At 45.0% G+C, this 18,250-nt stretch overlaps 1 protein-coding gene across 1 annotated transcript in view; it reads right to left on the reverse strand.

Moving 5' to 3' along the window:
* Positions 1-18,250, reverse strand: part of PITPNC1 (phosphatidylinositol transfer protein cytoplasmic 1) — a 1,164,518-nt gene that overhangs the window by 501,653 nt on the left and 644,615 nt on the right. Inside the window, exon 3 of the mRNA XM_086930932.1 lies at positions 15,429-15,517. Coding sequence (XP_086787058.1) covers positions 15,429-15,517 — 89 coding nt within the window. The remainder of the gene's footprint in view (positions 1-15,428; positions 15,518-18,250) is intronic.

Here is an 18,250-nt window from a genome sequence, read left to right on the forward strand (position 1 = left end):
GCAGGGGGATGGAAATATTGGTGGTGAATGTATATGGTCCTAACTATGACAGCCCTGAGTTTTATAAAAAGCTGCCCGACGTGACGAGGGATTATCCCAGTCTCAATGTCCTATGGGGGGGGGATTATAATATGACCAGGTGCCCAGAAGTGGACTGCTCGAGCGGGCCGGACAGACGACAGGCACAGGCAGCTAGGGAACTTGACAGGATACTGATTAGCGAAGAATTGGCAATTGTTTGGCGCACCTTACACTCAGTGCAGGGGGGATACACGCATTATTCGGCCTTTCATAATATACATACCGGCATAGATTATTGGCTAGCCTCTATGAGACTTTTCACGCGGGTACGCAAATGTCAGGTGTTACACCGTACACTGTCAGACCACTCCCCAATCCTATTAGCGCATACGGAGGTACGTAAGGACATTCCCCCATTCACATGGAGATTCCCGCCATGCTCATTGCAGGACCCACTATTCAGAGAGGCACTGCATGAAGCAATAGAGACATATTTAGAAACTAATATAGGCTCTGTGGAAAGTTTCCAAACGGTATGGGAAGCGTTCAAAGTTTACATTAGGGGGGTGGCCATGAGCAAACATTCGGGGGTACTCCGCTCGACATTTTTGGATGTACTGCTGCCACATCTCTCTGCCCTGTTTGCAGATATGGAAGACACAGGGAAGATGCCACAAACTATGAGATAGGCACTAATAGTGGCAATCCCAAAGCCGGAGAAACCTCCAGAGGAGTGCAGCTCCTATAGGCCATTGTCGCTATTAAATGTTGACACAAAGATATATGGGAAAATCCTTGCGACTAGATTGGCATTGCTGACACCGGAACTTGTGGCTCCAGAACAGGCGGGGTTTGTGTCGGGCAGGACTATAACCTACAATCTGAGAACGGTATTTGGTGCACTTCAACACAAACGTCCAGAACAGAAAGCATTGGCAGTGTTTTTGGACATGGAGAAGGCCTTTGATTCCGTGGAGTGGCCCTTTATGAGAGCGGTGCTCTCGAGACTTGGGCTAGGCCAAATCCTTCTCCAGAGGATTGAGTTGCTCTATGGTAAACCGACTGCCCGCATTAAACTCGGGTCCCACGTCACTGAAACGATACAGATACGAAGGGGCACCCGCCAGGGCTGTCCTTTATCGCCCACGCTCTATGCTCTGATTGCGGAACCACTGGCATGTGCGATGCGAGAATACCACAGTCACGGGGGATTAAATTTCCCTTCTTATCAGCTAGTTATAACAACACATGCGGATGACACTCTGCTATATGTTAGAGAACCTGAACAGAACCTGGCGCCGCTTCTGCGTTAAGTTGTGCGGTTTGGTGCCCTCTCCGGACTAACAGTTAATTGGAATAAATCATTAGCGTTCCCCATCACCGCAACGACAGAGCAGTTTGAAATGGAATACCCACTGCGGTGGACCACTGAACCTGTAAGATACCTAGGGATCCAGCTACATACTGATCCGGAGGTGGTACTCCGAAAGAACTATGGCACAGCCATGGCTCGATTAGAGGATAATGTTGATACATGGATAGGACTTCCTCTCTCCCTAGTAGGTAGGATATCAATAATGAAGATGGTTGTCCTGCCCAGACTGCTGCACTTATTCACTAATATAACAATGGTCTTATCTAAGTGCTTCTTTGCCCGTCTTACATCACTGATGGTAAAACTGGCTTGGGCCGGAAAGCAAGCAAGGGTTCAGTGGAAAATCCTGGTGCTACCATGCCATCTGGGTGGCCTGGGTGCCCCTGATTTTGAATTATACTATCAAGTAGCACAGGGAGTACACGTACATAGCTGGATGCATAATAGAGAAAATGCACTGTTTATAAAGCTCGAAAGACTGTTTGCGGCACTGACACCATTACCAGCTATAATATTTGAGCCAGCGGACCGACGCACGGGCCTACTGGATTCACTAAATTCACCTAGACACGCGTGGCAGGCGCTGTTGCAGTACCTCGCTGGGGCGCTTTTGTATTCCCAGTTGATGCCCATTGAGTGGGCGGCGTGGTTGGCCCCATGTAGGGATAAAGGTGTGATTGGGGCTCTGAATGCTCTAGGCATACTTACGATGGGAGCCATGGTCACTGACGGGACTCTTAAAACGATAGCGGACGTGACGACACAGGATGTGCGGCCCACTGGCTTGCAGCGCTTTCAATATCACTGAGTTAGAGAGGCATGGCGGGAACAGCTAGGTGACGACTTGCAGGAACCCCCAGAGCTCTTAGAATTAACACACATGATTAAGAAGGACACCCCGTGCAAAATGGTCTCCACTATATATAAGATAGCCATAACTGAATGGGCGACTGGGTACAACAAAGCTCGCATAGACTGGCAGCGCGACTTGAACATGGTTATTGATGATGACATGTGGCGCTACTGCTGTACTAATACAAGATGTATATCCCAGAATGGTAGACACAGATTAGTGCATTTCAAGTATATTAACAGAGTGTATCACACCCCGGAAAGACTTTACCGGTTCTGATTACGAGATAGTGCGAAGTGTGACAGATGTGGTGCACTGGACGCAGGCGTCCTACACTTGGCATGGGAGTGTCCAGGGGTGCAGCAATATTGGAATAGAGTGTTTAAAGATATAGGCAGTACACTGGACGCGGAAATCACTCCTGACCCGGCGCTGGCATTCCCGGGGTATTCAAAGTTACTGCCAAAGGCTAGGCGGCGAATAGTAGACATGGGTTTGCTACTAGCGAAGAGGAGGTTAGCTATGTGCTGGATGACGACACAGTCTTCCCAAGACTGAGCAATGGACTAGAGATTTGACTTATTGTTGCACGCAGTCTGAGAACTATAGTGAACTGCTGCCGCTCAGAAGTAGGCCTAAGAACTTCTGGGGATTATACCTGGAATACATGAAAAGGTGGGGTACGGCTGCGGCAGGATCAAGGGCTGATGGAGCGGATGTTCCCCCCCTCAGCTTAGATGGGAACGAGGCCACAGGTGATGGTGGTGACGGAACTGGAGTAGATGTCTAGGATAGCACACCACGATTGAGTCTGGCGAGTGGTTATAAGGTTAACTGAGGACCACAGGGCATGCATTATGTCTAAACACCACAGGTTGAAACGATGTGGATAGCGGGTCTGGCATCTCTAGTTGTTCGTTGTTTTGTTAACGGGGGAAAAATGTGATGGCAACACTTACTGATGTGCCTACTTAGTCTTACCAATGCGAGTGATAAAGATGACCCCTAGAACAACGCCGCCCGGCATTCGGGATGTGGGCAGAAATGCTGTGTGATGTTCTTTGAACATTAGGGTCTTATACTTGGCTATGTATGACACTCTACATTTCCATCTGTACGCTCTGTTGTGCTCATAATAAAAATAAAAGTAAAAGAATGAAAATAGTAGTCTTTGTTAGCAAAATGTTTCCTTTTGAGTTATCAAGGGTGGCATTTACCTGAAGGACTTGGCTCCTCAAATCTCGACCAGAAAATAGTGATGAGAAAAAATCGTGTTAAGTGGCAAAGAGGTTCGCTACCAGGTTGGCAAATATTCTGCACATCTGATGGAGCACAGCTCAAGAGACAGAAATAACTGCAATCACTAGAGGAATACTTGTCTCAGGGAATCCACTTCCACATAGTTCCCTCTCCTCTTGTGGACTGCTGACAATGCTAATAGGTGGCCCTCTACTTAATCTAGGGTCTAGTCCATAATCTCTTCAGTGAGTGCTCCCCTAACAGCTCACATAGGCTTTAGTTGTTGAGTTGTATGTTCTTAGAATCACAGACTTGCCCAGAAACAATGGAACAATAGTCCTTTCGGTAAGAACTGGAGATAAATCCTTCCAAAAGGAGGAATGCACCATTCACCCTTCTTCCAAAAACCTTAATCAGAGAGAGACCGCAGGGTAGCATCCCATCTCAGTCATGAGGCCTCCATGGTCAGACTGACTGGTTGCAAAGAGGCCAGGGGTAATCTAACTGAGTCTGGATCACCCATCACTGCAGTTGTTGGGCAATTTCAGGAGTCACTTGGATCTGGAGCGTGTGAAGGCAAGAGGATTCATCCCTCAAATTGAGAATGTATCTCGACACTGAAACTAAGCGAAGACACTCACCCCAAACAACAGAGGCCATGTAAGCCTAGAAAATGAGCACAGAAAAGGAAGAAGTATAAAAAAACAATTGTTTAGAATGAAGGAACTATTCTATACTTACTAAAGCAGGGAAAGTAACTCTCTATGTCCCCTTAGAGTTGGAGCCGACTGGAGAGCTGGCAAGGATGTCTAGGTCATGTTAATTTGACAAGCAGAGTCGAAAGGTAACAACGTCACTCCCACATCTGTCTGGAATCGAGCCACAATAAACAGAAGGTTCTGTGTTGGATTGAATATGGATTTCTGCATGACAATCAAGAAGCTCAGGGAGGTCAAAAGACTGCGGACTAACTCCACATCCTTCACAGACTGGCATCTTGATGGTCAATGTATCAGCCAGTCGTTCAAATACAGATTTAGGGCTCAGAACCAGCAATTTAATAAAAAAGATTTTCAGGACGATTCAGTCTAAAAGGAAGGACCTCGGATTGGAAATGAAGGTTCCACCTTCAAAGTTCAAAGTTCTATGCATGACCTACAGAGCCATCGCCAATAATAGCGACATGGGAATTGGGTCCATCATTTCCCACTACATCCCTGGAAGGAACGTACGTTCCTCCGGGAAATTGCTTCTGACAGCCCCCCGCATATGAAGAGCTAGATGGGGTGGCAGGGCCTTTTCCACTCTAGCTCCTAAATGGTGGAATGACCTTCCCCTGGACCTGAGATCCCTTCCGTCTTTACAGAACTTTCGCACTGCCCTAAAAACTCTTCTCTTTCGGCAAGCTTATATGTAAGGTCTTCTGTCTCAATTTCTGATCATATTGTTAGGCGCCTTGATACCTGCGGGTTATTGTTCTTGCGCATTATAAATCTCCTTCAATTCAATTCACCTCACTGTCTGGATGGCAAATCACAGGACTTAGTGTTGAGGTGGTCAAATTGGGACATAATAGTGTGTTCTCCAAATCAAGAGCTACCAAAATATTTCCTGGCAAGACCAAAGTAATATTCATCTGTAGAGTGTCCTAACTGACGTGGTAGCCTTTACAAACAGGTCGAGCTTCTTTAGACTGATGACGAAGCAAAACCCTTCTCCCATCTTCGGGACCAAAAAGACATGGCAGTTAACTCCTTTTCCTTGCAAGCAGAAACAGTGGCACGCTTGTCCAGGAGGGCCTGAATTACTGATATTACAGGCTCCTGCTGAGCAGAGACAAAAAGTCAGAAACAGACCAGAATCTGGAGGCAACGTAGAAAATGTAATCCTGTAATACTCTTAAATGATGTTTAAGGCCTAGACATCTGACACAACTAGATTCCACTTGTCCAAAAATAATTTGAGACTTCTCCCTACTTGAGAAAAGAGGTCTAAAGCCAGAAAACAGTATTTGCCAGGAGCAATAATGTTTAGCTGAGGAATTCGAAGAAGCTTTAGCGGGTTACTCCACCTCTGGAAGAATTCTGCAAGGATTGATGGTGTTGATGAAAATAAACATTCGATTTGGAGGAAGATTGCGAGGAGGCATAACCTTCACTACCTGAAGCAAAGGTTAATCCATACTTCCTATACTTTCAAGATTTGGGATGGAGATCCTCTAATTGAGATCAAAACTGTGACTAGCCAAGAAAGGAAAGATGCAGAACTGCCCCCTTCTGAAAATCCTCCGCCTTCCAAACCTGGGTCCACATACGGCGTCTTGCATTAAGACCTGAGAAAACGGCTGTGGCTCTAGGAGTGTTGAAAAAAGCATCTGCCTCTAATTGTATCTGTGTTCCATCCTGGTTAGGATCTCTGCACAATATTTGCCCTTCAGGACAGCGTCTGAGGAATTGGTAGAAAAATGTATACACAGGTTGAGACCTAATAGATTGGCAATACACAGAAACCAACCTACCTTTCTGATATTAGATGGAGCAGAATCTTCATTAAATAGTTGGGAAGCATTGGATCAACTGCCACAGATGGGGCCAGATTAGGGTCCTTCACATGATACATCCTAGTTATGAAGTGAGTAACACCAGTTTTCTCCATATCCTTCCACTCCTGTAGAATAATATCCTTAACCAGAATCAATGGCAGAGATCTAGGAGGTGGCCACCAGAATTGAGATCAAAATGTAAATCTAGTGGTATGAACCTCTTCCGGTTCCAAAACCAAACACCCCTGACCAACCAGGCCGAAGGATTAGGCAAAACTCATCCACTGAACTAAGTCCACCTACAGGAGTCCAACAACTTAACACACTGAAAATAGGAAAACATAGGATCCTACTATAAAAGCATTCATGGAAAGCAGCACTCACCTCAAACTTGAGCTGCTAAAAAGGACTAGCGCTTTACCTCCTGTTTCCGAGTTGGCCCTTCCCTTCCTCGTCAGGATGCAAAATCCAACACTACATTGGACCACCAATATGCCGGCATTCCCAACCAAAGTGGCCGCCATGGATGTCCGTAGGAAGTTTCACCAAAGGAGAAACGTGTGACTGCCCTCTACGTTCTAACCCACCAAATGGGATGGACACAAATGCAGCTGTGTTGCAGGTTCGGCCTGCTGCACTGTACTGCATAATGGCAATCCAATTGTGGTCGAAATCTCAGCGATAACCCCATGCCATCTCCATTTCCATCACCAAGGCTCTGTTAGGCTCAGGACAGTGTTGGCATGCCGCAGGAAGTGACCCAGAGAAACGATCTCGGGAGCTCTCAAGAGCGGTCAAATTGGGCTGCAGTCAGCTTGCCCCCCACCCCTTAAGTCAAGGAGACATGCCATTTTTCTTTTAATGCACATCATAGGAAAAAATGATTCTTATTGAGCCAAAGAAAAACTGAAAAATCTATTTTAAACTTACAAGGATGCCTAAAAGAAATTAAAAAGGGATAAACAATGGAAAGAGAAAAATACATTTTCGGGGTAGAGTATCAACCACCAGTCCAGTACTGCAGTTCTTTTTGGCGGATGTGCACAACTGATCAAGAATATGGTGCCACTCACAGTTCAAGAGAGCCAATGGCGGACGTGGATGACTAACTGCCCCATGCTGTATGCTGTGGTGGGTAGAAGCAAAATGTGAATGACATCTGGACAGAGGTGTGGAGGGCTAACCCAAAGATTCTCTATATATGTATAAACATGTGTACATATTTTTTATTTATTCTTTTTTTAATTCCAAGAGGCTGGCTAGGTAAAGCAGTCTGTCTCTAAGCTAGACTGATTAAAAAGAAAGTTTGAATATAATTGTCAGGACAGTTTAAAATGATTTTAAGAATTGGACTGATAAGCTTAGATTGAAATCCAAGAACTTTCCTCCATCTAACTTAAAGCAGTTACGGCATACATTGTAAATTGAGATAATGTCGTTACTGCATAGTGCAATTTCTTTCAGGTGATATGAAAGCTCGATATCTAGTTACAAAAGTCAGAATGTGGCATATAGTGTTATGTCTGTTTTTATTTTAAACATCTGTTTATTGAGTTTTGAATTTTGTTGCAATTACAAACAATTATGCAATCATTTTTCCCACAGCATTACCGGAAGGTAGCAGCGTTATGCCATTTTGAAGATTTGTTACATACATGTCTTATAGGCGCCACAGCTGTACTTATATTGTGGCATTCCAGCAGGCCTTCAATGTCTATCATTAAGTCCAGCTTGGTTTTTTGCACTTATTGAGATCCTTAAACAGATGACTGTTACAACAGGTCTCAACATAAACAACAACAATTTCTGAGCATTTGTCAATTACTTCCCTTCAGAACATATTATGGGTAGGCTGTCTGGTTTTAGGTTTAAACCCCATCCAAAGGTAAATAGCCATCACCGGTGTAAACATATAAACACTGAAAAAACACCTTCTCGACCACAAACTAAGTGCCATTCAAAGAAAGGAAAACATGAGTGAAAGAGTCATTTATATTTCTTCCTGAAGGGGCCAATACAATGCAACTTTGTTATACAAGGCAGCAGCAAGATAAAAATGGGATAACATTAAGCTGCTTGAGTTTTGTTGTGAAGGGATGTTACTACAATATTGCAGTGTTTCGAAGCATGTTTTAGGTCCTATTTAGTTATTTTAAAAAGCTGTAGAGAATCAGGAAATATCAAAATCATATTTGATATTTTGGCTACATTTGATTTCACTGATAAGTAAAGTAGCTGGTATTATAATAATCCTTCCCAATATGTACCATCACATTTACCCCCAGACCAAGAATAGGCGAAATCCGTTGATACATCAGCCACCTTTTTAGCGAGTCAGTATTGATTGTAGGTGAATTGACAAATACCCCAGGCTTTAAACTTTCAATGCAAAGTGTAGTGACAAGTATATATGGAAAGAATGTTGTCACCAAGCATCTGAGATAGTGGTGAAAACATGACACCAGACGTTGGTAAACATGGAACGCAGTGTCACTTGGAATGTTGCTGGAAAAAGGTCCCACCAAGTTCAATAAAGGTTGGAGTGATATTGTTTATATTTGCAGTAGTTGAGCTACGTATATGAAAAATTTGTATGATGATCTGTCAAAATAGCTACCTGAGCTGAAGTGCTTCCTGTAAGAGATCCTTGTCACTTGCTAGATGGTATGTTAAAAGCATCTTTACAATCTTCAGGGTTAATAAAAAATGCTATTGACTTTGTAGTCTATTCGGGTACACTGTTTGGTTATGCATGGGAACTAAAATGCAAATATTTTTCATTGTGTGCTTTGTGTGGCATCAAAGAAAGAGTTATCCTAACTGTGTCATTTAGCCGGTGGTTCTCAGTCCTACAGGCCGTGAATGCCATATTATCCATGTGGCAACCGTTACAGAATTTTTGCTTAGCGATGTTGCCAAAGGCAAGAAATGTGATCTTTGGTCACATATTGATAGTGATGTGAAAAAAGTACAGTCTATTGCATGCTTAGGTTTTTACAGGAAAACATGACTGTTGTAGTGGACTTAATGAAAATACTAGAGTCTGAAAACACCCCTGTCCACCAAGTGTTCAGCGTAATTGGTGTAGATATGAAACATCTCCCTGAGACTAGGCTGGGCGACACTTTTAGTGACTTTAGTACTGCAACATGCTCCATGTTAGAATTCATGCCACTTGGTAAGCAAAGAAATGCTGAGGAGCAATTCAAGAAATGTTATTTTACAGTCTATGGGAAATGGCTTGAAATGATGAATAGAAATGTCTCTTCAACAACCATGGCATTTGAAATTAATGAGGCCTCACTGAGGTACTCTGCACAGGTTTTAGATCCCTTCTGAATTTTCTCCAGACTTTGAAAAGTACTGCTTCATTTTTGATTGCTTAAAAAACTGAGGGCATATGTGCCCAATTCAACGCATATGTTTCAAAACATGTCCTATACAATCACAATCGTCAGGTGCACCAGTATTGGCATGGAAAGCTATGTCATTGGCCAGAGTTAGCAAATGTTGTACTGGCTGTTTTGGCGTTGCCAGTCTCAAGTGCCAGTGTTGAGAGGGCCTTTTCACAGATAAAAGTTTACAAAGGAAGGAAAGAGCGAGCGTGCATGACCAAAGACTCACTAAAGAAGTATTGTATGGTGTACTGCAATATGTTCGATTTATAAAAATGCATTCAGAGTCATATACCCTGTACACATGTTATGTATATACATGCACTATCAGTGCAGAAAGCAAGCAATAATTAAAAGCAAAACATTCCTTAAACACCGGAAAAACACTGTTCTGCTGTTTTGAATGGCGCGAAAATGTGTATCCACTAATAACCACTGTTTTTAAGGTATTGAAAAAACTGAAAAAACCCCAACAGAATTTACCAAAAATAGAAACTGAAAACAGGAAAGCCTAATTATGATATATCTATGGCGCGCAATCCCCCCTAGTTTCTAGATACTATATCAGCTGAGTAGGTGTTATGTGCAGCATGGTGTGCATAAGCAACTGTTGACAGGCGTGTTCCAGGAAATGTGCATCTTAGGGGTGTGGGGTGCACTGTAATTATGTTTAGTGGTTTGCAGTCGACCCAATGCAGTGCTCTTGTTATATGAATCCGTACTGGGTGCATGGTGAGGTGAGTTGCTTCCACAAGTCATGCATTGGTACAGCTCCCCTACCCAGTGCTTACAATGGAAAAATAGAAGTGCATGCACTCTGTGACAAAGTACCTGCTTTTTTCTGAGAAGTGCAGGTACACTCCAACTAAATGCATTACGTTTTTCTTAAAAAGTGCAGGTACTCTACCTCTCAAAATAAAAAGTCCCAGTACTCCGTACCAGACAGTAGCAGCCCATTTATGGTACTGTCCCTACCCATTACATAGATATACAAGGCGTGTCTATAAAGAGTGCAGGAGAGGGGTAAGCAGCATGGGCCACTTGTTGAGTGAGATGGCTATTCGGCCTGGGACTCCCCACCTTGGCCATCAGGAACGCCGGGGAAGGCTGGGTGGGGGCCCCCATGTTATCTGTCAGCAACCACTGAAACTCTTGTACTATGGCCTCCCAGTGTGTTGCGATAGGTTCTTATCGAAGGCCTCAGATGTCTTCGGTTCGATGTGATTTGCCCTTCGTCCTGGCCCACGCTAATGGTGATTGATTTCACGCTAACAATACAAGAGGATCAGGTTTCCTCTATTTTTTTGTAATCATATGCTTAGCAGTCAGCATGCCTAAATCAAGGAAGCAGGAGGGGACCTGTACCGTAAAGGTGCAATATGCACTCCTCCAGTGTACGTCCGTAGACGCTGTCAGGGCGGCACAAACTTGGTGCCATTAAGTATGTAAAGATGAGCAGGCCCACAACATGTGTAGCACGTCAGCGTCTGGTTTCTGAAACCTGGGGCACAACACATCTCTCCTCCTATAGAACTTAGAAGATACTATAGAAGAGGTCTCTTCCTGTGGGCTGGACTCTTTCGCCAATATAACCGGAGAGTAAGTAAGCTCCCTATGAAACCGCGTAAAATCGGCAACGCCGTCGGATCCTGTACCACCGGCGGTTATGTCAATACTTAGCCCGGTCTTAGCAGATACACTTTCTACAATATATAACATCTCTTTGAAGACAGCTATATTTGCGAATAAATTAAAAAGCGCGTGGGTCATGCCACTCCTAAAGAAGGCGTCAGTGGACCCGCTTGAGTTGCAGAACTACAGGCCAATCTCGCTTCTCCTCTGTTGTTCAAAGGTTCTGGAAACCCTGGTGAACCAACAGCTATCCTGCTATCTGGAACAAAACCTCCTCCTGGATCGTTCGCAGTCCGGATTCCGTGCATTACATAGCACTGAGGCCTCACTGTTAGAAATGACAGATACCATCAGGATGACATTAGATAGAGGGACCCTAGTAATACTAGTCCTCCTTGATCTGTCAGCAGCATTTGATACTATTTCACATTGGATGTTGCTAGACAGACTGAGGTTGATTGGGGTGAAGGGCAGGGCTCTAGAGTGGATTCAGAGCTTTCTATAGGGCTGTACCCAGCGCAGCGAGTTGAGCTCATTTGTATCGCAGACCACAGGGGTGGACGGGGGCGTTCCGCAGGGTTCTGTGCTGAGTCCCACCCTGTTTAATGCATACGTGACACACCTGGCGGATATCATCAGAGGCCATGGCTTTGAGACCATTTCATATGCAGGTGACATGCAGCTAATTATTCACATTGGGGAAGACATTATGTCAACACAGCGGAAATTCAGAAGCTGCATGTCCAGCATCGCCATCTGGATGAAGAGGAATTTTTTACAGCTCAATTCCTCAAAAACTGAAATTCTGCTATTTGGGAAGGCCGAGGGAATCTGGTCCCCGGAGTGGTGGCCGCCTGAGTTGGGGGAAGCCCCTGCACCCAGGAATTGGGCTAAGAATTTGGGCATCAGGATAGATGATAAACTATCTATGGAGGAGCAGGTCAAGACAGTTCAGGCATGTGTTTTGGCACAATGAGGATGCTCAGGAAAATCTTTCTCTGGATCCCTTTATCAGCAAGGAAAACCCTTGTCCAGTCACTCCTAGTGAGTCGGCTGGATTATGGTAATTCGCTGCTGGTGGGTGCCAGAGAGTATCTACTATCACGGCTGCAGGTAGTGCAGAACACTGCAGCCCGCCTGGCCCTCAACAAGCCGGCATGCACCCGTCGGCCCCTTTGCTGAACCAGCTACATTGGCTCCCGGTGAGGAAACAAGCTATCTTTAAGATGCTTTGTGTGGTTTTTAAATCACTACAGGGGAAAGGCCCGTCTATCTCAGTAATAAACTCAGGCGGTATCAACCGGCTAGGAAATTAAGACTTAGCAATGCCAACCTTTTGTGCATTCCGAAGATACAGAGGGTAAGGAACGGCGGTAGAGCAGTCTTGCAGTGAGCTAAGTAGCTTCAAGAAACTTCTAAAGACATGGCTGTTTTAGATGTATGGACCCAATTTTACCTTCTCCTATAGCGCTGAGAGATCCCCTTGGGAATGATTTGTTTGCGCTCTATAAGTCCACAAAGTAAAGGAAAATAAAGAACTTGTTAATTTTTGCTGCAGTGAGGTAGGCACACTTGAGTAAATAATGGTGGATGAGCCTAAAGCGCGAACTGCGTGCGATGTATATGGGACTATTCAGTACCTCTGTCCACACCTTATCTGCAAAAGAGCACCCCCTGTCTGTCTCTCACTTCTGCCTACCGGGTGTCATCGATATCGCTGAGTGGAGACACAGCGATTCTGCAAACCATCTGGTAAGGTGCTTTTCCCTGCCCATAACATGAAAGTTTTTATGGTGAGGTGTGTGGGCTGTTCCGCCCTAATGTCATCCCATTTACCTCTCAGGGTAGCTAGGAGAGAGTGGTATTGTAAAAACTGACCCGGCGATAGGTCGTTCATATCCGCCAGCTCCTCATATAGTAGAAGCACCCTCCTGTTAAATATCTCCCAGCGTTTGTACTACAGGGGTTAGCCAGGTCGCTAGTTCCGCAGTGTTGACTGCACCGCCTCTACGAGGTGTGGCCAAAAGTGGTAGAGCTGGAGTATACGGAGTTGTTGTGTGCGTAATATACAGACTTCTACAATAAGCTTTGTGTGCAACCTTAAGTAGTTGCTCAGGTTGTTTACACCTGGCACATGGGTGGAATATGAGGAGCAAGTCTGCAAGGGAACGAGGTGGGTCCTTCGTGACAGTATCTAATAGTTGTAGCGATGTCATCCACTTCGCCACCTACCGGAGTTGCGATGCCAGGTAAAATTGTTCCATATTAGGAACCGCAAGGCAGCCTTTATCTGTTGGGAGGTAAAGTTTTGCAAGAGCTACCAACAACGGGATTCATTCCAGATGAACTCTCTCATCACAGATTTGAATCTCCTGAAATGACCTGGCATCACATAGGTGGGAAGGTTGGTAAAATAATACTGCAACCTGGAAAACACCACCATCTTCAATAGGGCAATCCGGCCCGCAACTGACAATGGTAGTGTGCGCAAGAAACACATGAGCGAGCGCAGGGCAGTAATCGCTCTCCCTAGATTACCCACCAGTAGGTCTTCCTGCTGATCATGGACACGGATTCCTAGATAGTGGAACGTGTCAGGGTGCCAGGTAATGTGCGCTTCATTAAAGCAGAGTGCCAGGTCTGTGTTTCCATGACTAGAAGGGTATAGGCAGGATTTGGTCCTATTGACCCGCAGCCCAGATAGGGCGGCAAATGTCATGAATGTGCGGGTTACTGCAGACGGAAGAGAGTGCACCTCTTTAAGGTAGACCAGAATATTGTCCGCATATAGGGACACTGCGTGTATGCCGTCACCCAGCTGATACTCCAATCCTTGCCCTGCTCTCGGAGTATTGTTGCTAGTGGTTCTACTGCAAGAGCAAATAGCAGTGCGGATAGGGAGCATCCCTGCCTGGGTGCTACGGCCAATCTGTATGGGTTCAGAGATGTAGCAGCCTGTCTTCACTCTAGCTGTCAGCTGCGTGTACAATAGCCGGACCAGGCGGAGGCATCGGCCCGTGATTCTAAATTTGATAAGAATCGCAAAGAGGTAGGCCCAATCCAAATAATCAAATGCCTTTTCCAGGTCTAGGACCAAGCATCTCGGATGTAGCCAAAGCTAGGGGCAGTAGGTGGAGACCCTGAAGAAACGACTGAGATTCAGCTACGTATTTTGGACTGGGACAAAGCCATTGTGGTCTGAACCCACCAGCACTGGCACCAGTGGGGCCAATCGATGAGCTAGCACCTTAGCCAAATGTTTTTAAGTAGTCCGTGTTTAGAAAAGCCAACCGACTGTACGATTCGGGTTCAGATGGGTCTTTATCCAGTTTGGGCAGGAGACAAGTAGCGCCTCCTGCATTGAGGGAGGAAGAGAGCCCGTGTTGAGTGCTGCGTTGTACAACAGCTGTAGGTGTGGTGTTACTGCATGTGAATAAGCTTTGTAATAGTCAGAGGGAAGGCCAGCCATGCCTGTTGTTTTGTCTGTGGCTAAGGCCCGTACAGTGTTACGTCTGTTACAACACTCAATATTTATTTATGCTGTCTCTTCTCCCCTTTCCCTCGGTTTTACCTGGGGAAATCTGCAGAGTGACTATTCTCAGGAGTGAGAAATTACAACACATCTCGGTATACAGGGCTTGGGTACAAACAGTGTTGCATCTGATTCCACTATTTCCTCACAACCTCGAATGAAGGCCTAAGTCTGGGTATTTCTGGAGCTCGTAAGTGGTTGTATCTGTAATACTGTCCATTCCAGAGTATGGTGCAGAGGAGGAGAGTACAGAACAGATAATAAAAAGGCAGTGCAAATGGTTTAAACATGGATGCACTGAGATCCCTGCCGTCACTCGTCGACACAGTGTGTACAGTTCGTTAACAACTATTTATTGTAGGGGAAGTGGGTGCTGAAACAAGGGGCTTCTTCCAGAAATACAGAACTCTTATAATGCTGAGCATATAAATGATAAGCTATGACCATGTTTGTTCTTTTGGGGTTCTGTGCCCTTGTTGTGTAGCACTGGGATGTCTAGCTACTTCATACAGAAAGCAATAGGTGACAAGTCGGCAAGTAAAGTCGATGCCTCAGAAATGGGGCTCGAGCAGTCTATGACCTCCCCACATGGGTGACGCCTCTTGATACACCTCCTTGACCATCACAAATGACTCAGTGTATTCATCTCTTGAAACTCACCCTCCGTCCTCATTTCTGCTGCTTGCTTTGGATTCTATATTCATACCAACGGGTGTGGCACCATCAAAAGCAGCTGCCATCCATAGTGCACTTGGGAGCTTTTGCGATTCCTTACTTTATTGATGACAACAAGCCAAAGTGGCCAATGAAAGTGGTTAAATGATTTTAATTGTGCTTACCTGTGATTGTATATGGGTAATAATTCCAGGCCTTCTCCGTCACATAAAATATTTTTGGAACAACTGCTCTAGCCCAGCTAGGTAGTTTGCTGCGAAAAAAACATAAGGAGACTAATTACAGATCTGGTTAGCTCAGAGTGTTAAAACTGTTACACAGGTACATTGTTATATTCGCTTTTTTCTTAGATGTGCTCTTCCTGACAGTCCCAAGAGCTCTGGATCTGAGACAAGGTGGGTTAAACTACCAAAGGGTCTGAGGCAAAGCGACTACAACCTCTGCCGGACTTACCTGCACCAAACCCAAGCATCCAAACGGAGTGCATCCCAGGAGGGTTTAAGACATGCCTGAGACACTGGATAACTGCACATATCAGTGAGCCTGCACTGCCCTGCCCTGCAGACTGGTAATATGGGCTTGGGTCCGTGACGCCGTTGTGGGCAGGAATGGGGCTCTGGCAAAAAAGGGGCCCTCCACGGCCCCGTCTCGGTCCCTTGGCGCTGCCTGAACTACTTCAGACTTCCTGTGTATCCCCATCGCTCGTACCTGAGCCTTAAAGAACTATGGGTGCCACCAACAAATGGGAGTCCCTGCCGCCTCTGGACTGGACATCACCTCTCTAACTCATCTCCAACAACCATTTACAAGCCAGCGGATCGCTTTTTGTGTAGGGAGTCCCTATTCCCAGCTTGGGTGGTAAGATGACTGTGAAGTTGCTAAAACCCTCCATACAGTCTCAAATTTAGTGAGCTCTTCGCTGCTAACTTCTAGAGGGACATTACAAATCAGAGATAAAGTCAGGCAGAATAAGGTATATTTGTTGCAGGTCCTTTTTGACCCTCTGAACCACTGACGCATTCCCCTTTGTAAAGAACCATGGCTTAGACGGTTGCATCCTGGTAATGTGGCATCAGGTAGCCTGATGAATGTTGAACTAGGCCATTCTTAGTAAGGCAGTTGCTGCCGGACCGAGAAATGCTGGTATAAGTACATTCTTACGTGTATATCTTCAATAAAACTTCCTGCAGCTGCTTGCTGTCGCTGAATAACTAAGAAGAATTGAGGTAAGGAAAGAAACATGCTTATGAAGCCACACCCAGATGTATACCAGTCTTCGCTTCTAACTGCTAAACAACAGTTTAGGGGCAAACTTTAGGCCGAGAAGGTGCTTAAACCTTCCGTGTCTTTTTTAGTTGAGGTTTATTTTATCTGTCCAACATTCTCTACAGTAAATAAGAGGGTCTTGAATGGCACGAAGAGCACTGCACATATAAAAAAAAGCATTGGCAAAATCAAGTCTTACATTGGCTGACAAATGTTGTCTTTTTCAATGCTTTTTTTATTTGGGAAGCTGCTGGGGTCTCGTCAATCGGAAAAAAACACTGGCTAAAAGCATCATTTGATTTGATATCAGAAAGTACACACAGCTCTGCTACTCCATGGCAGTGAAGGGAATTACTTTGTGTGTGGATGTGGTGCTAGTGCAAGGGAAAATGCAGCCACTTTAACCAATGGATGAAGTGGGCTGACCTACTGGCCCATTCTGTAGTTGGTTGAAGAAAAACGTGAATGACACAATATAAAAACAATTGATGTAAGAGGGCAGGCCGATTATAGATACAGTTTTAATAAAATCCAAAGGTATTAGCTCATAGAAGACTTAACAAAGGAGCAGCGACCAGTTATCACTCATTTGATTGTTTTTGCAGATGTTACTAGTCCTCTAAAATGCTGTATTGATGCAGCAAATCTGCATCAAATGATGGAAAAACCATTTGCCTTCAACACCATTAAAATGCTGGCAGTGAATAGCTGCAGGGTGCTTCCGCTTACCTGTGGTTAGACATGGACACCCTTTCACAGGTAACAACACACTCTATAACTATTCTTCTTCGCAAGAAAAAGCACACCCCTATTTTAGCCATATATCTATAACCCTAGTTATAAAGCCCTCACATGTAGAATTCATCTTCTGGATTTTCATTTCTTGAATTAGCATGAAGGTCTAAATCAGAGGTCTTCAAACTGTTGGGTGCGCCCCTGGGGTCTATGGCTACATAACTAGAAGGGCACAAATGACTCTGCAGCTACTTGTAAATTAAGATGGTCTGGAAGCACAACTTTGTTTATTTGATGCGTTTCCAGGCTGTGTCATTTATATGCAGCAGCTGGAGTGCTGATAAACAGTATGTGCGCAGTGATCCTGGTGCCATGGAGTCGGGGTCAGTGAGCCGGGTGGCAGGTCAAAGATGTGTCTAATTCGCGCAATTTATTCTGTAACAATTTTATTTTTTTCACTTAACAGGTTCTGGTTGCTCAGGGCAGCCATAGTTTTTTTGTCTCCAACGCTTTAATCTATTCAATTGTTTCCTCCATTTGATTTATAAAGCATGCTTTGTATTCAGCCCAAGGTCCAGGAGATGCTTTCTCCTCTTGCCTCTGATTACTCTTATGGGCTCTGTATTTTTGCTTCTGTTCTCCCTCTTTGGAGCTCCTTGAGATGTGGTTTAAACTTCTGGTTATTGCTTTTTAAAAGTTCAGAGCAGGTTCTTCTTTTAGATTGCTCTTCTGTGCGGTCTCCACTAAGGCTGCCTTAGCCCTCATTCGCCACAAACAAGGTGGGGGATTCCTTAGTTTTCTCTGTCCACTGCCGTTTATGAGTTCGCCTCAGCAAGGTACCAATGGGGACCAGCTCTCTCCACATCTTGGTCCCACTTGCTGGCATTCCTCAAAATGGTGGCACCATTTGCAGGAGGCAGAGGCTAAACACCAAATTGTGGACTCACACGGTTCAGCGGCCGAGTGGATGAAACACAGCCGTCTG

Source organism: Lissotriton vulgaris, chromosome 7 (assembly GCF_964263255.1).
Source record: "Lissotriton vulgaris chromosome 7, aLisVul1.2, whole genome shotgun sequence".
Lineage (NCBI taxonomy): Eukaryota > Metazoa > Chordata > Amphibia > Caudata > Salamandridae > Lissotriton > Lissotriton vulgaris.